Source organism: Argiope bruennichi, chromosome X1 (genome assembly GCF_947563725.1).
Source record: "Argiope bruennichi chromosome X1, qqArgBrue1.1, whole genome shotgun sequence".
Classification (NCBI taxonomy): domain Eukaryota; kingdom Metazoa; phylum Arthropoda; class Arachnida; order Araneae; family Araneidae; genus Argiope; species Argiope bruennichi.
Genome location: NC_079162.1, coordinates 40,075,837 through 40,099,584, shown reverse-complemented (window position 1 = coordinate 40,099,584; position 23,748 = coordinate 40,075,837). Strand labels below are relative to the sequence as shown.

At 27.1% G+C, this 23,748-nt stretch overlaps 1 protein-coding gene across 2 annotated transcripts in view; it reads right to left on the bottom strand.

Moving 5' to 3' along the window:
* The window catches only part of LOC129958761 (islet cell autoantigen 1-like), a 31,502-nt gene extending 9,567 nt beyond the window's left edge, over positions 1-21,935 (bottom strand). The window contains exons 1-5 of one of the 2 annotated variants that reach the window (XM_056071433.1): positions 21,745-21,935; positions 12,110-12,295; positions 4,689-4,761; positions 4,368-4,491; positions 2,001-2,199 (exon numbers count right to left, since the gene is read on the bottom strand). In XM_056071433.1, the coding sequence (XP_055927408.1) occupies positions 2,001-2,199; positions 4,368-4,491; positions 4,689-4,761; positions 12,110-12,253 (540 nt within the window). In that variant the 5' untranslated portion in view covers positions 12,254-12,295; positions 21,745-21,935. Of the gene's footprint in view, positions 1-2,000; positions 2,200-4,367; positions 4,492-4,688; positions 4,762-12,109; positions 12,296-21,655 lie in introns of both variants that reach the window. The other variant, XM_056071432.1, reaches the window with a different exon arrangement.
* Between the last annotated feature and the right edge of the window lie 1,813 nt (positions 21,936-23,748).

Genomic DNA, 23,748 nt, shown 5'->3' with positions numbered 1-23,748 from the left:
AGTTATACAGCAAATAAAATCAACGCAATTTTAGAGTTTTTTTAAGGCTAAACTATCGTCCATTTAGATACGTTTTCATTCAGTTCCTTTTATTTATTTATTTTGCTTACTACTTACTTTGAACAAAACTGAATTTTAATTTGAGACTTGCGTATTTTTGTTCATATGACTAATTTAATTTTTAAATTAGCCCATGTTACCTTATTCTAAAATTTTCTCTTATTTCCTGATCCAAATCCCACTTTTTAATTTAATCAATTCTAAAGGGCACTCTAAGAAATTGATGACACTTTAGCTTTCCATATCGTGAGCAAAGGGATAAAAATCCCACCTTCTACAACACAGCTTCAAAAATACCTGAGTTTCCTTTTCCTAAATCGACATGTGCCAAAGAAATTCCTAAAAGAATCTTTTAGTAAAATCACCAAGGGAAAAACTTCACCCGCTTTGCGATATAAACAGAAGCATTTCATTTATCTTCCACGTTAATGAATCATGCCTCTTTGTGATAAAATAAATAGAAGTTTGAAGAATGGGTGTGCGTGTGTTTAATGATATTTCTTAATCTAATTTAAATCCGAATTTAATTTCCAAACATTTATCTTAATTTAACCCATATTAATTTCATTCTAAAATGTTCCCTTATTTCCTGATCCAATTCCACTTTTTATATCATTACTTTCAACACGCACTCTATAAAAATGCTTACTTTTGCATTTTTTCACGCTCCGAGTAAAGGGATAAAAATCCTTAATGCTTAGAACATTATTTTAAAAATACCTAAATTTCCCTATCCTAAATTGACACGTATAAAAAAAAATCCTTATCAAAATCTCATAGTAAAATAATCGAAGGGAAAAATTTCTGCCCCTTTTGCTCTCATATCGCGATGTGAACAGACGTCAGTTTTCTCGTCGCTTCTGGTACATAATATGCCTCCTGGGATGGAATAAATAAAAGTTATAAAATTTTAAAATGTTTTCCTTTCCGCTTTGCAAATGCTAAAAAAATATGTTGACATAATATATATATTCATATAGGTAGTAAAGCTAGTATGTGTGTGTGTGTATATATATAAATTATGCTAGTATATACATATACTAGTACTTCAACAATTTAAAATAGGCCATGGTGATTACATATTTTTATAAACAGAATTTTACTATTCATCAAAATAAAAGTGAAATAAAAGAACTTAATATTATAATAAAAGAAATAATTCCAGAAACATACAAATAAAAGGAAAATGATCAAAAAGAATACTACTGAATTTTTAAAAACCCATTCCTGCATATAAGTAATGAAATATTTTTTTAATCATAATGTAAATTTAACAAGACAGGAAATAGATGCATATCGCACAGCCTAAGATCTAGTTATAAATATAATGATTTTGATAATTAATCTTGATTCCTACACAACTTCAAATTTTACATTAATAAAATTTGAATTTAAAGAGGCTCTTGATGTTATTTGATTTGAAAATCTATTTATTTAAGGATTGTCCCAACTTTAATAAAATGGTAACCATTTTTAAATTTTAAGTTCATGGAAACGAATATTCCCTCTACTACTTTAAAACTAAAAATAAAATGCAAATCTTCGTTAAATGAAAACAATAAGCTAAGTTACAAAATAGAGGCTATTTTATAATTTTTTAAAGAAAGGAAGACTTAATATGAACACTTCTTAAAAGTTCTATTAATATGCCTGCTGTTTTCTGCTTTAAATAAAATACAGTTTTAAAAAATTCACAACAATAATGACTAATGAAATATCTACTGTTGTGTCATTTTTAAACTGATTTACATTATTGTATTTGATACGATTCTACGATATTTTAAATCAATAATAATTAACAAATCTATTTTAGTCCATTAAATCAAAATACCATCACAGTTGAGCCATTTAATAGACGGAACACAGCAAATGAAAGTGGAAGATATTAATATTTAGTAGCAGTGGCATCCATTGATTTAAAGAATGGTATTTATATTTACTTTTCTAAATTTTTCCATTTGTTTACATGTATCAGGATCAAGTTGTTGGGATACGTCTTTCATCCACATCAAAGCTCCACGATAAGCAGTACGAGCTTTCTCCATCTTTTCTACAGTTTGTAGAGTATCTACTATAGCTCGGTACTGGAAAGTTTCAACTTCATGGTAAAGGCGAACCAAAGGTATCCGAAGAGATAATCTAACAAATATTATTATGATATTAAACATCTTCCATCAGTGCAGGAAAAACTAGTGCAAGATAGTTAAATTTACACATTCAAATCATTTCCATTCAAGTAATTATGAAAAATATATAAATATTTTAATAATTTTATAATACATTTTAGATATTTATTATTAACACTAAATCAAAAGGTTTTCTAATATCAAAAAGCAATTACTTTATATCTATATATTTGACTGAATAAATAATTGCAATTTCATAATCATGATGCAAACGATTTTAAGGAATTTCATTAAAGAATTCTTAACATTATTATTATATTATAAAATTTCAACTCATATAGTTAAAATTATATTAGTTTCACAATGAAATTTCCTTAAAATTGCATTACTATTTTATAAACACTTACATTAATAGATAAAAATTGTAATTTTCAATCACTTTGTGAACTTGAACTTACATATATGTCTGTGTGTGTGCTATATTAAACATTAAAAATAATGAGTATTTTTCAATCAATTACATCTTAGAAGTCATACAGAAGTTTAACAACGATTTTAAAATTATACTGGTTAATTATAACTGGGAACTGAACTATAAATGATGACATCAAAGACAAAAAGAGAATATGGGAGTCTGTTCAATACTTTTATGTATTCGAAAGTGGACTTTTTGCATATGACAGTTGATTTGTCCCTTCTTTTTAAGACTTGCGATTTTCACAAGATACTGCAGATCAATGTTTATAAATGTAAAGTTACAATAATTAGAATCAGAGAGTTGTGGGAAAACCTAAAAGTCTGCACAATTCAAAGGTGTTAAAATGTTTTTATTCTCAATTTAAGTGGTGAGAAGAATTTATTTTCAAAGCACAAATTGAATTGAAAATGAATTTATAATATAGTATGAAATAAATTAATTATTCTTATCAAAAACAACTCAACTCAAAAATGCTTCTATTTTAACTTTCTGAGATGCATGGGATTTTGATTCTACCCAGATCTTTCAGGGTCTAATAAATGCAACTTTAAACCTATTTTAAACTCCATTCAAGCAACTGTTTTATATCGCGTTAAAAAAGATAATACAGCAAAATAATGTTTTTTGCTGATTTCAAATGTTAACTAAATTTTAAAGAACATTTATGTAAAAATCATTTTTGAAATGAGGAATCTTCTGCATGAGTTGATAAAATATTGCAAGCTTCCTTTTTCTATTTTGAAAATTTACCTGAGAAGTTTGTGCATTGCATTTCTTCCAAATAGTCATGACTTGAATATATTAAAAATTATTTCAGCTTTAATTAAAAAAGAAATTATGTTTTTAAGATTTAAAATAAACTGGTTTTTCATCATGAGTGTATTTTCTTCAAGATGACTCCATGCACAACGTCATTTGCTTGCTTCATATAAATATTGTTTACATTTCTTCTCCAGCATGATTTGCTAATCATTGACCTTGTTTCATTTTTCCAGATCATCCTTCTCCTTTGATAACTCCTGCTAAAAAGAGTTATCTTTGCAATAATAAGACCTTTCATAATATAAATGAAAGTGGTATTTATTTAATCTCTATAGGTCTTTCATATCAAAAGTTTCTTTAGCAAATTTTTATATGAGTTTTCAGAAGTATTAAAGATTATGCAAAAGAGATCATTAAATTAAACATTTTTCATAACAGAATTTGATAAACATCCTCAAAAGTTAATTATTAAAACTGAATGTGCATAACTGGATTGAATTTGAGACTTGTAAATGTATACACAAATACACAAATATATTCTGTGCATGAATTTGCATTTGAAGTTTAAGTTTGAAAGAACAATGAACAATATACCAAAATTTTAATGTATAGATTATATTTAGATGTCATAAATCATGTTATTAAACATGATTTCTTTCCAAATAAAGGTAAGAATACCCTAACATTGCAAAAAAAAAAAAAAATGTAGCAAAATAATGTTTTTTGCAGATTTCAAATGTTAACTAAATTTTAAAGAACATTTGTGTAAAAAAAAAGGAAAGAATGTTCTTAGCTTTATAAAAAAAAAAATCATAGACATTTCTTATAATCCATAAATTTACAGTTTAAAATCTGCAAATGTAGTTTAATCTAATTTTCAAAATATTAGAAGGCATATAAAAGTTTAAAAAGCAAGCTTATTTGATTTTAAAAAATCTCACTTTTGTTGTGCACTGAAGCTTAGGGCTTTCCCAGCACCAGTCATAACTTTGCCAGCACGGGTTTTATCATATCTGCCATTTTCTTTCAAAAAGCGGCCCATTGCATTTTCTTCTTGCGCTAAACCTAAACAAAAGGGGGGGGGGGGTAAAAGAATTTACTTTGTTAAACAAATTTGATAAAAAACAATACAAATGAGCATTTAAAAACTCAAACTTTTTCACCCTTTTTAAATGTTCAAATACTATCATTTACCCTTCCTTACAAAATTTACATATTTCATTTAAACATGCATACTAAGAAAAAAATAAAGGAATTCATACCACATAATTTGTCCTGATAATTTTCTAAAACTCTCATCAAAGTCAAGAATGATTCCTCAATAGTCTGGAAAAGCTAAAAAAAATCGAAGAAGATTTCAACATAACAGAGTGGAATTTCTACACCAAAATAGCATCATATGTCTTTATGTTACTCAATAATAATAACGTATCTTAATAACTTTCTAGAAAGTAAAGTTGCATAGAAGATATAAATCACTAATAACAATATTACAGTAATTGACATAGTAGAAAATGTCAATTCAAAACATCACATAATTTATCAGCATTGCAAAAACTGAACAGTTAGGAAAGACCGGGGCTAGTTATAACTATTATTGGAATAATGTTTATACTTTAAAATGTATTTGCAATTCCTTGATTATAATTACTTATTCATTCTTAATATCAGGCTTGCCACTCAAATCTGGAAAAAATATTCAGTGTTCCCAAGAAGAAATGCGTGAATAGAACTCGTGGTAGTTATAAAGGAATACGATTTTAAGGAGTGGAAAAAGGAAGGAAAGAAAGATTATAAAGAACAATTTAATATTATTCGAAATAATAACATATTAAAAGAAGGTTTATATTTACATAAGGAATTTTTTTTATTTTTTCTTATTATCCGGAATTTAGCAAAAAAAATATATATATATTAAGGAGGGGATATATTACTTCTCAAGCTCTTTAATTGAAAGTCACACAAAATTAAGGACTCAGGTGAAATAAAGCACAAAACCTTTTTGCTATCATAATACAGATCATATAATGAATACTTAACAAAAATATTACAAATCAAGATTTTTTTTTATTATTATTTATTTATTTTTGCCAATTCAAGTATTTGGGTATCAACTTTCGCAAATTTTTCAGCTATCAGTTTTATGGAGCTAATGCACCTAATCCGTAACAAATAAGATACGGCCTAACATACCTTTTTTAGACATTTCCCTTTCAGTGAAAATATTTCCGATATATCACTGAATGCCTTAAAGAGCGAACGTGACGCAAAAAATTTTAATACCCATAAAAATTTAGCTTTAAATTATTGTTCTTGAACTAAAAAGTTCGAAATCAGTTTGTTTTTGGACATTAAATTTGATATTTTCGGATTTGATGTGTCGTCTTTTTCTGTATTCCATTTAGATATATATATATATATATATTCCTTTTATTCTTGCAATTTTTAGACACCGGCCTTCTTTAGATGGGGGGGGGGGAGAATAACTAAGAAATCTCCTATACTTTCTCAGTTTTCAAGAAATTTTTCAAATTTTCCTACATTTTTCCGGGTTTTTTTAGACGATTTTTAAATTCCCTGTGTTTTCAGGATTTTCCAGGTTCTCCTGTGGCGTGGCAACCTTGTAATACGCTTAAGAAAAATATCCTGCGATTTAGTTGATCTCGGCAACAGAAATATTTTTTTTTCAAAACTTTTGGCTGTTTGGTTTTGATTTGGTTATATTAGCGTCCCATTTGAAGCAACACTAGGGCTGTTTTGGGACGGACCTCGTAATTTTGAACCGCGGTCAGATGACGAGGATGACACCTGAGCTGGCACCCCCCCTTCTCCACACCACACCACACCAGCGGGAGGACGTTTGGTCATGACGGATTTAACGTGCAACAGACCCCCTTACACGACGGTTCTTCGGTGGAATCGGGTCACGAACCTGAAACCCTCCGGTTCCGAAGCCGAGACCTTACCACCAGGCCACCGTGGCCCAACTTTTGGCTGTTATAACTAGTTCAGGATTTGGCATAAGTTGCAATGATAAAAAAAATATTTAAAATTTTCTCTTTATAGCAATATTTTATTAATCAAAGCACATAAGATATTTGATATTTATTATTACTTGCTATAAAAATAATAAATGGTATCAAGTGATATACAGTAAAATAAAGAGAAAATTATTTAACCAAGCAACATAAAGGTCAGTCTGCATCAGAATTACATTTAACACAAGGAAATTATAAAAGTTCCGTTGAAGAAGAATGGGTTCAATGCTTCGTTTACAAAATATGTGTTTTCTATCGCACACATTTTGCAAATTAATCATTGAACTCATCCTTCTTCATCAGAATTGTGGGGCTCGGTGGCTTATTTGTAAAGTCGTGGTTTCGGCGGCGGAGTGTTCTTCTTTCGGAACCCGATTTTTCCGAAGAAACGTCAAGTAAGCGGATTAAGAACAAACTAAATCTATGGAGCTGAACGTCTCCCCCTTTCAATGCAACAAGGAAAGGGGTAGAGGTAATTGTTCAAAATGCATTAACATTTGAATTTATTTATTTTTAGATTGGCAAAATTATTTAAAAAATGTTTTTAGCTGTCTCATTTTGCTGATGGCAACTTAATAGTTTAATCCCAAGATGGAATAAAATCAGGTTGAATGTATTTCCAGTGGGATATTGTTTTTCTTTTTTAATGTAGAAAGTGAAAGGAAACAGTGTTTTTCTTTTGCAGCTTTAATAGTAATAACAGCTCATCACGGGTCATCATCATCTGATTGATTACATTATAATTAATAATGGATGTAACTATAATTTATTATAATATATTGTTAAAATTGCCATTCACATACTCACAAACTAAAAAAAGTCTTCCCCCCCCCCTTTTTTTTTGAAAATTTTCTTTATTAGTTTTTCCATTCATTTTTTTTAAAATCATTCTTCTTTATCAGAATCAGTATTTCAGTTCAAAATCTTCACTTTTTTCCCTTTTATTTTCTCATTCAGATATTTTATATCTGAATGAGAAAATTCAGATATTTCTTAAACTTTTCCCTTATTCTTTATTCTAGCTTTTATTTCTCAATAATTATATCATTATATGTTTTCCATCACTCTTTTTATCAGGTGGGTAAGTTAGAATTTTTTTTATTAATTGTGGTTCTATTAAACTCTTTTGAAGTGAAAGGGATATATCTAATTTTGATGGCATTTGTTAATATTTAAAGCATAAAGTATAACTACACGAATCACACACAAATCAAAATATAGATTACAAGTTGTAATAGGTTACAGCTTAACCCAACCCGAAGTTTTGTTACAACTTGCTTCATCCCATAATTTCTGACATTTTTGATGATTTATAAAAAAAAATGCGATTAGTAAAAAATTAAAGCAGCTTTTTAATAGTTAATTTTTTAAAAAAAAAAAAAACTTTTTTTTAACTGGGAAAATATTTCTTACTATTTCAACTTTATCATGGTGGAGCAGGGGGTATAAACTTTGAAAAATGTCGATAGAAATTAAAAAATTTTATAATGAATTATGTTTACCATTAATTGCTTTTTTAATATTTTCATTCCAGCAAGCAAAGAAAAGGAAATTATATAAGATATCATTAAAAATAAATAATTACAATTGAAATATAAGCATATGATAAAAGAGAATATTACCTTCATAAATTAAATTTATCAAACTTCGATAACTTTGTACAATCACAGTAATTTTTGACAACTTCTATTATATCTTTCGAATTTGAAAATTTATAAGATACATATTTTAATATTAAAAAATAATGAATATTCTCAACAAATATGAAAAAAATTCATTTATGCAACCAGCAAAAACTAATATTTAAACAAGCTATAGAAATGAATGCAATCTTATACCAGTAAGAATAATGCTTCTTTAACCCTCTCGATTCCAGCGGGGCGGTTTCGGGCGGTTTGAGAATTTACCCTATAATATCCACGTGGGGCGGTTTGGGGCGGCTGCTAGCCGTTTTAGGGGAGATGGGTATTAAAAGAGGCTGCTCTACTGAACACTCCAGGAGGTCCTCGTTATCTTCGACAATCGCGACTTTTTCACAGTAGTTTCCCCTGTGCCTTAGGGCGGTAGGGGTTGAGGAGGGATTCAGTAAATAGGTTGTTGGCGTACATTTTGTATTTTGAAAGGGTTTTAGTTTCTATTTTCACGTGTTGTTAGCTCAAAATTGGAAAGATTTTATGGCCATTTATAAAAGAAATTTTCCACTGAAGCTCTCTGGTAACGATGAATGATATATAAGGATACCGACACGTTGTTTATTTTTCGGACAAGCATCAGAAGCCCTTTTCAGTAGTAAGACTATTGTAATGATATAAAGACAAACCATTGCATTGTCAATGCGGCCTATTCACATCGCAGTTTTCTCACAAAATGGGTAGCGACAGTTGTTACTATGGAAGGAAGTCGTTTTAAACTCCAGGCATCTTATTCTTTCATCAAAGGACTGTCGGAAATTCTGAGGCCGTGTACAAACTACCGCTTTTAAAATAGAATTAAAAGACAAAAAAAAAAAAAAAAAAGATTGAGAGTATTTTTTATCGCCCTCTTCAAAGAGTTATATAAATACTGAGTTCCTTTTTAGAATACCATTCTGAAAATTTCTCTTCAGTTGTGAATTGCTACTCTTTATTTTATGTACTGTGAATCGGGTGTTTGGATTATCAGAGTAATTTTTCTATTGAAACGCTTATTATTTCTTCATTATGAGTAAAAGAAATCGTGAACACACTGAAGAAGAAATTAAAGCAATTTTACTTGATTCTGATGAAAGTGACAGTGATCTATCTGATGATGGTTGGTCAAAAAATGATACTTTAGCTTATCTCTCATTTATTCTAAGCAAAGAAGCAGGAGATGAAACTAACGTCGGTCAGATGAACGAGAGAGAGAGAGAGATGAGGAGTCAAAAAATGTTATATAATGTACATATTATCAAAAATTTGCAAATGATTCCCTCGTGTGTAAATTTGGGGAAAATTAACATGAAGCTTTCGTTTAAAAATTTATCTTGTCTTAACAATACTATAGAAAACTTCACATAACATTTTAAAATCAGAAATTCAGCTTGAAAAATTCAACATGACAGTTCATACTAAAAAAGTAATATTTATGATTAATGTAATTTTAAATGTGTTAAATCTTTATATTTAGTTTATGAAGAATGTAATGTTTTAGTAAAATGTTCAGGCTGAAAACTGAAGGAATGTATTTTCGAAATATATTTCGCCGAGTAATTTTTCCCCCGAATTTTATTTCATAAATGTTTGTATTTCATTATTAAATGAAGTTTTAAAAATATGTTAACTCATCTATCGAAACAATTCGATAGATGAGATATATAAGGTTTGACGTAATATATTCCTTTGATTAGAAAAAAATTTTAATAGTTATATTTTAAAAAATTAGTAAAAATGAGTGGCAAAATAAAGATATTTTTGGAATTTATATTTACCCTACATTCTTTTTCGATTATTTAATGTAAAAGCAAGAATTCGTAAGGTTTTGGGGAAAAAAAAATGTGAAAACTTCTTTAAAAATTTAATTAAAGTTCTAAAACTTTTCTCTTAGTATCACTATCGTAAATGCAAAATAATATTTTATATGTAAAAATTCAATAAAGATAATCGTTTATACTGAAAAAAAAAAATGCTAAAGACAATAAAAAAAATCTTAGCTGAATGTTGAAAGAACATATTATTTTCTAAACATCTTTCAAAAAGAGCAATAACATTTTTTTTATCCAACGAATGTTTTTATTTTGGTATTAAATGAAGATTTAATACATTATCTTGTTAATCACTGAAAAGCATTCACATCTATACTATGTTAAAAAATGAACTAATTGCATTGATATATATATAATGTATGTTTTACATTACTATGTAAAAAAAATTTACATGGTAATATATGACATATTATTTAATTTTGGCAACAAAAAAAATGTAAAAGCCTATTGAGAATTAAATGAAACATAAAAATGTTTTTGAAATTGCTAGTAAAGCAAGTTTTTATTTAAATAGTTTGTAAGAATAACATAAAACTTACAAAAAAAGAAACCTATTTTCTAAATTATAGAATAAATTTCAAATTTTTTGTAAAAAAAAATACCCCACAAAGATGATGAGCGAAACACTTCACACTAAAAAATATAAATACATTAGAATAAAACTCTTAAGCTGATGGAAAATGAATCTCGTTGCCGAAAACCGCAAGGCAATTATTCAAGGTAGAGCGTCGACAGTTTTATTACTTCAGAGTGCGGGGGGTAACTGCCCCTCAGCTAGGACGAGTCCATGTCTTTCAGAGACACGCTGAAAAAGTCTGGATGTTAAAGGGAGTGCCACTTGAAAAGTGCTTGGATGTTAAAGAGTTAATCATTTAACTTGTTGCTAATTGTTAATCACTTGATTGATTAACAATTCACTTTATTACTTTTGTTATTAATGTAATAAATATATATGGTAATTTTCTAGCTGAAAATTCTTTATTTTTCATTCTGTTTACTGAAATTATATTTACAAAATTAGACAATGATAAAAATGTTGATTATAAGCATTCTAAAAAATATAATTCTTAATGAAAAAAAATTCATAAAATTTTCATTTCAGTTCATCTGAAATATTAGAAATGTGATGAACTGTAAGATTCATTAAATGAATAATAAAATTGAGTAAAAAACAAAAACTTAAGGTATGATTATTTGAAAGCAGAACTAGCAACAAATTTATATTTAAAGAGGAAATGTTTTTAAAAATGGTATGCTGAAAAATCAATAGATCAATCAAAAAAAAAAAAAATCTTAGGAACTTCAATTTCCTAAGAAGCAAACATCCGGTATATATAAGGAAAACTTGATAACAGAATTCCATCTTAACAAACATGAAATAAGCTAATTTCAATAAAAGTAAGTAAAAAAATAAGAAAAATATTTGGTTGATTGTATTTATAATAAAATCTCATTAAAAATATAAATCTGATTCACATTCAAAGTATTTTTGAAAAAATGTAAAGCACATTTTAACTACAAATTGCAGAACTAAAGAAATTATGAGAAGAGTAAACTTTGTCAAGCAGCAGATAATAAATTGATTATATGAAGCTAATGGCAATTCTGACGGTGACTTTCAAAGATCCACTTAAATGATAAATCTACACTTATCAATACAAGTATCAAAAATATCTAACAATGTTGTGATAATCTAGATCTCTTTGAAAAATCAAAATGTTAAATATCTCTTATATAAACACAGTATTTAATAAAATATTGCAATCAATTTAATGTTACCATATTATGTTTATATATTACAGAAAAATTGAGTACTGTCATAAGAAAATTTTAACTTGATATATATTTCAATATGTAGGCAACTTCTTACAAAATGTTCAACCATTCTAACTTTATAAAATCTTATTTTCTATTCAAATGTACAATTAATATAAAAAAAAAGTGTCCTTTTGTTAATATGTATGCTTTTAGCCACTACATGTTGAAGGCTAATATATAACATGCTTGTCCAAATTTATAAAAATCTAATTCAGCTGTAAAAGCAATTAAAACTTTATAAATTCTTTCATTTCACTTCACAATAGAAAATAGCAAAATTTCACAACCTGAACTGCTTAAATTGAACTTGAAAAAATTTATTTACCTCTAGTTTAGCATCTAATTCAGCATCACTTGCTATTATGCAATCATCATCTTTTTTCCCCAATTTTTTGAAAACAGCTTGTTTTGTTGTCCAATAACGTTCTTGCATTCGATTAAGAGCAGAAGATTCTCTGAAGTCATTCATTTTTTCATAAAATAACTAACAACGACAGATATTTTTAAACAGCTAGAATGGAAAAAAATAAATGAAACATGTCATTATCTTATTGAAATGGCAAAATTTATCATTTTATAAAAATTTATCAAATTTATCAAAATTATCATTTTATACATATGAATGTAAACTAAGATAGAATTTAATTCAAAATATTTTATAAATGCACTGCTAATTCTTAACCATTTCTAGACATTCCATTGAATTATAATATAATGTTATACAAATGGTCAGAATAAACAATAAAATTGATTAAAATAGCTTTTATTAGAATACTAAAAATTATAATTTTTTTAAATAATTATTTTTGACTTTTTAGTTTATAATTCATTATTATAAGGATTATGGATTCAATTTTTTTCTCCCAAAATTCATTGCATCAACTTCTAATGTGGAATCATGGTTTAATTAGATAATCTATTAACTGATAACTAAATTTTAGAAATTTTAAAGTATTGTCATTGAGAACAGACAGGTATATAAAGTTTTAAAACTATATAATTCACATGAAGTGACTAAAAAATCAATTAACAAAATCCTATTTTACAAACATAAATCACATTAAAGAAAAAAAAAAAGAAAAGAAAAATTTATCAAACACTTTCTTAACCAGGGAACATGTATTTTTCAGTACAGACAAATAAAATATTGAAATAATGATTTTGCTTTTATATACAAATCATAATTATGTTTACTCAGAAACTTGAAAACCCTCTTGAAAAGCATTTAAAAATGTAAAAATAAACAAATATAAATTATCCTAAATTATCCAACATTTTTTAAATACAGTAAAAACCATGTCTATTTTTTAATATATAAAAGAAATGCAAAACATATTTATAAGTTATTGATATATTCCTTACATAACAACTTCATTTTTATAAACAGGGGGGAAATAAATGAATGATAAATAATAAATTTGAATCATTAATTATTTGCACCAAACATTCACTCACTTAGAGCTAACTTTGATTATACTTTCTGTTTTGCAGCACCTTAACATTTAAGATAACAGATCTCAACACATAAAATATAAAGCTTCATTTTTATAAATTATGCAAACAAACAAATTACAACTATTTGACTTTTTAAAAAACCATTTAAAAGGATAATAAAAAAAACTAAACTTCATTTTAAAGACTACTTGGATACAATTTAAAACATGCATGTCAATTCTCTTTTTATGCATATAAATGCAGAGACACAACATTTGATCACAAAAACAAAATTTAAAATTGCAAGTCATGACTTATATGGAATTTGATGGAAGTTTTGAAGTAATTTAGCAATTTAAGAACACAGTTTATTAATGAGAGTGAAGCATGTTCACTTTCATTAATAAACCATCATTTCCTCTGTTTGAATTTCCCTGACTTTTCCAGGTTTTTTTTAGAAATTTTCCTGACTTTTTTTCCAACACATTTAATGTTCTCAAAATGACATTGCTTTTTTTTTTATTATTATTTGTTGTCCATTATGCTCTTTAACTGTACGTAAAAAATTGCTCTACTCTTTTAAATAAAATCAATGTAAAATAAAATTTAATGCTCAAGAGAAAAAAACATTTTTAATTATTGAATTTCAAATAAGCTATTATAAAAACACTTGCTTTTTTTTTTTTTTTTTACAAATATATTAAACAACACTAGAAGGTGCATGCCCATCTAGATCAACTCTTAATCAACCAGTATGTTCTCTCCTATCCATATTGTTTATGAACACACAAATTTGAATTCAGCAATAATTCTACTAACTGGAAAACGAATTTATTTATAAACACAAAATGAAATAATTGCATCAAAATAAGAAAAATTATTCAATAATATCAAAACTGTATTAATTGTTAGCCCACCAACTATAGTATAATAATTACCTGCATACTGTCTGAATGCTTAACCCGTAACATACAGAAAAAGGACATAACATGAGTATTGATTCTTATCAACAACTTTTTTTATTGCATAAAAAGAAAAATGTTTTAGAGGCACAATTTTTTTTTAAAGATAGCATGAATGAATTTTGTATATTTTTGTGGCAATCGGTTTCATATATACATCAAAAAATATAATGCTTTATAATAAATAAAATACTTAAAAATATAATATAATGCTAATATTTTTTTTTTTAATTTTTGAGAAAATCACAAAAGAAATGTGTACTTATAATGTATCAAACAAATTAATTTCTTGTCCTCATTTTCATTTTAAAATTATAGAGTATTTCGTCAAATATATGGAGAATTTCAAACAAACACAAAATAAAAAAAATACTAAAAGAAAATCTTAGCAATAGCGTCCATTCCATGTTGACCAAAACATCCGTTCGTATGAAGAGTTTAGTAACAGATTCGTATTCTTAATGTTTAAAAATAAGTAAAAAAAAAAAAACAAGAAAAGATTAGCAATATTCATAATTCAACAAAAAGATCTCTGAGAAATGGAAAAAATCCATTATTATAAAATAATTATTTAATTCCGATAAATTGCTTCGGAATTATAATGATGGGTCAATATTTTACAACCAGTTTAACATAGTTCTGGATATTAATATTCAAAATTCATAATTCCGTAACTTGTGGTACGATCGATTGACGTTCGAGGAAGTAAAGCGGGGGGAGGGGGAGATAGTTTCTCTCTCTCTCTCTCTCTCTATGATATCTCTAAATCTAAATTAAATCCTAATTAATTTATTAATTTTTATCTTAATTTAGCCCATAGTAAATTAGCAGATTCTAAAATGTTCTCTTATTTCCTGATCTAATCCCAACTTTTTTATTTAATTAATGCAACAGAAGCTCTGTAAAATTGCTAAAATCGACAAGTTCCCACACTCCGAGTGAAGGGACAAAAATTTGTTGATCTAAACACATTCTTTAATCCCCTTACCAAAATCGACACGTGTAAAGAAATCCCTCATCAGAATCTCACAGTATATAATCATGGGGATAAATATATCGTCAGCTCTTTTCTCTCTTGTATCGCTTGTGAACGGACGTAAGTTCATCAGCGCTACTTGTACATAAATTATGCCTCCTGGGATGGAATAGAGCGAAGTTTAAAAATTCAAAGTGTCTTCTCTCTCTCTTCCTAGACGAAACTGCTCAAAAATTCTGTGTTTACATAGGAAATATATATACGTATTTCCTGTGAAATAAAAGAGACCTTTCAAAATTTTAAATCATAACAATAATAAGGGTTGGTTTTTAGTTAAGCTCCTTTTCGCATAGAAAACAAAAACATTTTCACTAATTATTTTTTTTCCGCCAAAAAAAAAAAGCAAACATAAAGTTCCGGGGAATATATACATATATATACAATTAGATATGATAGCTAATATTTTTTTTCCATTGTAGCTCCAAATGTTAACCAATTTTACTGAGATTAAACTGTTATGGCTAATGCTAAACCTAGCCTCAACTGTGACTCGATCTAAAATCGATGAATTAACGAATTATAATATTTCAAAATTACCACTGAAATACAAAAAATATCGCAAGAAAAGGGGTAAGGCAATACATTTTTTTAGATAAATGTACAGAAAACAAAATTAAGACAAATAATAAATTGGTTAATAGATACAAAACAGATAACAGAATTTGAATCAGAATCCATTATAATCTAGATGCACGCGAGTTGTTCTTCAGAATTGCAAGAACTTCTCAAATACAACACTGACGATGGTATATACCCGAAATTTCGATCCCTCTAAAATTTAAAAATAAATCTTCCCCAGCATGGCACATGCGCAGAAACGTGGATGACTGATTTTTGTCTGTCAGTAAATGATCGATTTTTATTAGCTGCTAACGATGTTTCCTTCAACTTAAGGAAAAATACCAGCGAATAATCATCTTCGATAAGAATTAGCGATTTATGAAAAATTTCCAGTTTTAGAATAAATTTTCCTGACTTCTCCTGGGATTCCTTTACTTTTCCCTGGTTTTTCCCGATATTCCTGACGATTCCAGGGCAGCGGGCCACCCTGATGTCCCTTCTAAAAGTGATCTTATAAATGGTACTTAGGCTTTCTATCAGCTGTTATAATTTGAGTGACAACAAATTTTTTTCTGAGCATATTAAAGCATTCTCAAATTTAATTTAATTATAACTATCATAATTAGCCACAAACCAAATTGCTAAAACTGAATTTGAATAAAGTTTATTCGTCCACCTATAATGATTAAGGTAGAAATAGATACTCCTACATAAATGCCATTGTTTTGTACAGCTGTTTCAAATTATTAAGAATATTTGTAACACAAAAATATTTTTAATATTTCTTAAACATGATTTTTAAAGAATGTAGTCACATGGATATAATTTTCCCATTTAGATTCTGCACTATCATGCAATATTAAATATATATTACAGGATTAATACGTACATTTTACAAGGTCTACTCAGTGTATGCTAAATTAGATAAATGGAAATCTATTTTTAAATTTAATGTAATATTTTATAAAGCAAAAAAAAAACCATATTAAATATTTTATGAGTTTCAGCCAGAGGTATTTTAAATTAAATTCAATGCTAGAAATAAATAACCATACCTTTGTTTGTCAAAAACAGAAACTTAACAATATTCAAATTTTGTTTTAAAAGAAAATATCTTAATCAAGAAATAATGATTAGTATTAAATATTAAATTATTCTTTAGAAATAAAACTGATGTATCTATTTAAAAAATCAATTTCTATTTCAAAAAGATTTTAAAAAGCTATTGCAAAAGAGATGAAATCCCCAAGAAATGATATTACAAGCCTCAAAACTATGGCAAAAGTTATGCTGGCCAATTTTAGAAGCTGTACTGAATATAACAGACTAATTTATACAAAGAACTAAAAAAGTTGTTAAATTGTAAAAGATGGGGAAAGTTGGGAGAAATGGGACAGCTGCATTTATGTCTAAATAAAAGATTATGATCTATTTCTAGTTTCTCTGTTAGATAGAGCAGCTTTAAGCTCTTGCTTGATTGCAATTGTTACACCATCTGTAATGTTATTTTTGTTTAAAACATAAAACCTGATTCCTATAAGTAAATATAAATTCTTATTTGATCAATGATTGCCTGTTCAATCTTATTATTCATAAAATAAGAATATTTTAAATATATAATAAACTCAAAGATATAGTATTTATAAATTAATAGACAAATTAAGTTCAACAATGTAACATGCTTTATGTAATATGCATTTTAAAAGAACATTCTGCAGAGGGAGAAATGGAACATGCTTGATTACATTTCAATATGTTTTCTAAATAGTTAAATATGCTGACAATTAAAGTTTTAAATTTTTCTTAATGTTGTTTAATAAAATTAGTTGTTACAATGCAATAGTAAATGATTTTAAATTTATTAATATAACATAAAGCAATAATATACAACAATAAAAAGGTGCTTAACCAAAACAAAAGTATAAAACAAAATTTCATTCTTTTTCAAAAATTTACTTAAGAGCACTAGTGTCTCTAAATATGTTTTGTTATTCTTTATTTTTGTTGATAACTGTATCATATAAAGTTTGAATACATACTGTAGATCCTTCTACATCATTTCACATTAAAAAAAAAAATGTTTTTCTACCTAAAATCATGTTTACCACTTAATTTCAGTTAAGGGAAATTCCATTGTAAATATAATAAAGTAATAAGCAATATAACAAATATTAAGTAATGAAAAGAATAAAGTTAAATTATGAAAGTACTTTATTAAAGCTTTTGTCTCTGTAAATAAAAATGAATTACTAATGTTATATTTTTTTATATAAAAATTTCATGAATATAGAAGAAAAAGCTTCCAAATAGAAAAAATATATTAAATAATAACATACTGCAATCATTGGAAATGACTGTACAAGAAAATAAAAGTTTTCAAGATATGGCAGCCCCAAAGAAGAAGATATCAAGAGAAGAAGGATTCAAAAGAAGATTTCAAAATCAACTTTTATTTGGCATATCCAAAACCATAAATCACTGAATGAAAAGGATATCAAAATACAATATTTATTACTTTTAATTTTCTCAAATCTTGTTCCATCCCCCCCCTTATATGAGTTCCATACCTCCCTCAAATAAGAAAGGTGTGGAACAAAAATGTTACAATTTTTAACTATGCAAATAAAAGCTAATTGATGTATTTTGCTGTTCTTGCATTTTTTTAAAAAATAAATTAAAGAACATGCTGTTAAATTTTTATAAACTTGGTAAGTCTAAACATGTTTTTGTGAAATCTATCCTGCACCTCCCAACTCTCCCTACCTCTTAATAAACTTTTTAATTCAATATTTAGACTTTCAATCTAAATTAGCATTAATTTAAATTCTGAGTAGCATAGGGAAGACATAATCAATTAAATTCACTAATTATTATTACTACTAATTACTATCACAATAACTTAAACTAAGAATCTCTGAAAATCACTTTTAATCATAAAAATGCTTGAAAAACCTTCTATTATTAAATTAATCATTACGTTCCACAAATTCATAGGGTTTATATTGTTGTACTACCAAATAAAAACAAATAATACATGTAGGATATAATATGGGAAGGTAAAACTATTTGCCAAATGATTGCAAGAGACAGATTCAGTCAATAAAATAGTAGGGGTTATCATAAATCACTTAAAAGTACAAAGTCTATTCAAACAAATCATTTTCTGATAAGTAAATAATTAATGTAGCAAATGCAATCTAAAATAATTAAACAATTTTATAATATAATATGAGAAATTCAAATAAGTCAAGTTACACTAACTTATTCAAAGCTGATAGAGTTACAATAAAATTTGGTTTATCCAAAAATATGAATTAAGAAAAATAAAAATTCACTAAAATTAGATTAATTCTTAACCTTTTACAGTTTTAATACATAAAACATATATATATATATATATATATATATATATATATATATATATATATATATATATATATATATATATATATATATATATATATAAAAGTTTAAAATTTCAATACAGTAATATTGTTAATTTTTTAAATAATAATTCCAATAAATTTGTTTACAAAATTTATTATATATCTTAATAAAGTGCTTTATGTTATTACAATACTTTCCTGACAATGAATGGCATTGAAATATCAAAAAATACCATGAAGATTTGTGCTAAAAATGTAAATAAAGGTAATTTAAATTTGGAATATTTTTAGAAAGCGGGAAAATTTTAATTGCTCTTTTTAATTAGATACATTGTATAAGAGTTTAGTTTTTCAGTGAATCAAGGGTTTTAAAAATTCATTTATTCATGATCAAGAAATACAAAATATAGATGCATTTAATTAATGAAAACAATTCAGAAATATATGATAAAAAAAATTATAATTTTTATTTCAGACTTCAAATTAAGTAAAACAAATGCAATGTTGATGTTGAGATTACTTAATAAATAGTTAATTAGTAGTGGTTCAGAATTAAAACACTTGATTTAAATTTGAATAGTTAAACACATTTTTTGTAGCACTCTGGCTTGGACCCTTTAACAATAACAGGTTCCTGCACCAGTGTCAAAAGCCAGCTTTGGTGGTCAACAACTTCTTTTAGTTAGCTAGTCTCTGAATTCAATGTTTCACAACCCAATTCATATTATTTTCAAATATTTCATAAGATATTTAAAATTTTCAGCCATGCCATAGACAAAAATGCACTTAATAATTTCAGTAGAAGGAAAATAACTGCAGAGAATTGTTATTCAACTTTACCATTGCCCTTGATCAAAACTCTTAATGCACATATGCCTTCTAACAAAAAAAAAAAAAAAATTGAGGAATACATATAGCATAGCAGGTCAAATCTCCTGCACAAAAATATGTTTCATAACAGTGACCTTGAAAAGTAGTAGATTCCACATTACTTTGAATTAGGGTAAAAATTGTATACTTTCTTCAAATCAAATCAATGCAAAAATCAACCGACTAAATAAAACTTTTAATTGTTAAAAAAAAAAAAAAAAAAGGCTCAACATACTTATTGTGAGAACATCATTGAATAATTCTTCCTTATGGACCTGATATTTAGAAAAATACATAAATATGGTCAGAAAAATTTATTCTACTTCTTAAATTAAAGCAAATAATTAGAATTAGTCATTACAAATTCAGTGTACCACAGCTCAACTGCACAAAATCCTCCAATTCTTATTTAGTACTTCTTTTATTTCATAGTTAAATAAAAGAATTTTCGTTTAACTGTATTTTTATAAAACATTACTGCCAAAGTATATAATTCTTACAGTTAAACGCACTTACAATTTTTTTTTTTTTTTAGTTCTTATTGCAGTAGTAATAAGAACTTGCATAATAAGTGTGTAAGTATACAAGAAGAGGACAAAACTTTGACTGACCCTCATATATTCAGTTTTAATTTATTTGTATACCAATAATGAAAATGATATATTAGTCATTCTAAATTACTTCTATAAGAACTTCCAATATGTCAAGTTACATATTTTATTTCAAATACATTTATATAGAGTTCAAAATACTTTTATCATTAACAATTTAAATCATTAAAACTAATTACTATTAAGTTTCATCATTTTCTCTATATAAATTGCTCTAAGGGTTTCATCATTTCATTTTCATTCATGTAAGGCTCCAGAAGAGAAGGATGACAGCCTTGTTATTATAAATTTTGTTATGAACTTCTTGCCATGCCAGAATCATAGGTCGTTTATCATACATATAAAATTGTTTTCCAAAAAAATCATGACTCATTTTTTTATGTTTTGTCCTTTCCATCAATGATCAAGTCAATATTCAAAACTGCCATTTAATAAATTCTGAAAATTATATAATTTTATTACAAAAATAATAACTATAATCATGGCACCTTGCCAGCATTCAAATGTATTTTAAATGCAGAAGTTGCTGAAAAGCTATTTAAAACAATATATAGTAAAGCATATTAAACACATGAATACATGTATAAAATCTAAAATATCATGTTAAATATCATTATATAATTAAATACTATATTAACATTAAAACTATGAAAATGCTGGATAAGTCTTTATTAAACACAACAAGAGGTAACATCTCAAATTATTAAGCAGAGATGAAAAAGGCTGCACATAGATTAATTTCAAATACAAGCGGTATAAACATGAATCAAATTAAAAGTTACTAAATATCATAAATTATACTTTAACACGCCGCTCATTAAAGAACACATCCAACAGATTTAAAATTCTGCAATCATTATATTATTTATAATACACCCCAAGATATCCCCAAAACATAAATCTTACTACTTGCAGTAGATGGATTAATGAGATAACAAAATTTCAACAATCTTGTCTTAATCGGTTAAATTTTATTTTATGCAATCCTTTAAAAGGGAACAAAAAACATACTTTTTATTTTCAGCGTGTTCTTCTAAGCACCTTTTTATTTTTAAAAGGTGTTTACGATAACAGAACTTTCAGAATTATATATCACTCACTCAATTTCATATGCATGAAGATGTATGTGTCTAATTTAATAGTAATATACCCGACAGAGACCTCTTTGCGAATTTATAACGATTTTAAACAGGAGTTCCAGTTTACATTTTCAGTTAATACTAAAACTTTTAATTACATGTCATCGGCATTATCAATACAACGCAGAACACACACAAATAATAAACAGTACTTCTGCTAGTAAACCGGAAGTAAAGAAATCAGTAAAACTTAAGTTTAGAAACCAGTCATCAAAATACAACTTAGAGAATAAAACAGCCATTGAAATTTACAACCTTAATTTGGAAACCTGTGAAAGGCGAGAATACTTTATTTTACTTAATATATAATTTTATTTATCTCGAAAATAAGTATTGTTCAGTATCCATCAAGTATTGTTCAGTTATCGTGCGACCATAACTCAACAAGTGGAATAGTCATTATGCCTAATAATTTTATTTCTCTTTGTTCATCATAAAAGCATATTTTTATATTGTTGAACCCGTGTAGATACGATAAGAAATTATTTTACTACTATTCATGATGTATAATACTGACTATATCGAACAACGAATGACAAGTATTCTTCAAAACACATACACATTAGCACTGTAACTACTGGGAAAATGCTTCCTCAACGAAGATCTTCAAATTTCTATTTAAAGATGCTAGTGGGTGTTTAGAGTCTTTGGTAGATTGCGAGTGCTCTGAATATCCGTTAGGTGCTTTCATTTCTGTAACTCAAACTACAGAAATGAAAAATTAAAATAAAAACTTCTGTGATGGAGTTGTTGCATAGCATAGGGGAGAGAATAGCAATTCCACTCCCAGCTGTTTTCGGTTGTAAAAAAAACGTTGGAAATGCTCTTTTACCACCTTCCTATATGATGAAAGGAATGTGTGTTAGAATAAGCTTCCTTGGCTTATGATTTCTAGTTTTAATTAGAGAATTCTCGGGAATTGAAAGCAATCGGCATTTTCCCTATAATTTCGGGCTAGATAAAACTTGTTTTCTTCTAAGAAATAAAAGCAGCTTCCATCTGCAAAGATTTCAAGACCCAGAATTTTTCAATCCAGGATGCTATTTTGTGAGCTAATTTAGCGAAATTTAATAGAAACAGCACTTGATGAATGAGGTGAAGTAATTCCGCGCAGTATGACAATTGGTGTGCAGTACTGTCCTATATCGAAATAAGTGCGTAGGATTACCCAGTACCAAAATCCTTTACTAAATGAGTATCTAGTTTATTTTATATATGCCTCGAAATTATACACTAAGTACTAATATAAGCAATCTTGGAATTAGGCTAAACTAAAAGCAGCTATTGAAGCTATTTTAGAGGGAGTTCGAAAACTCAGGGAACTAGGAACTCCTGAATCCGCCTTACACGAGACAAATTTCAACATTTTATTCTTTTGGAAAATCACTTTAGAAGGAAAATCGGTTTTCTCGATTTCCTGAAAACATGAATTCACTAAATACTCACTTAAGCAATCCTATTTAGTGGACATTCAAAAATTGGTGTGCAAATTTGCTGAACCCAACCAATTCAAACTGAGTTCAATATAAATTGACAAAAACAAACTGTTTGAATTGGTTGGTATTATTTTTTAAATGCGCTCTGACTGTATCATTAAAAAAAGCCCAAACTGACAGTCATAAACCATGTCTCTGATTCAAAGATGGAGAAAATCAAAAACTATTTTTAAAAAATTATTATCAATTTTTCAAAAGTGGAATTTAATTCAAAAACGAATCCACGATATAGACGAAACCAAGTAACCGCGATGCAAAAGCTTGTGAAAATAGTGGGGCAAATAGCTGTTCTATATTTTAGAATCTTGAAAAGCATAAATATTGCCACAGTGGTTTATGGTTTAATTGCTGCAAGAACCTAGGCTTTGAAAATTACAAAGATGATAATGAGTTGTACTAAGTTTGTTCTGGTGGAACTCATAAAGACTATTGCAGGTGTAAAAGATATGTGAATTTTCACTTTGCTATC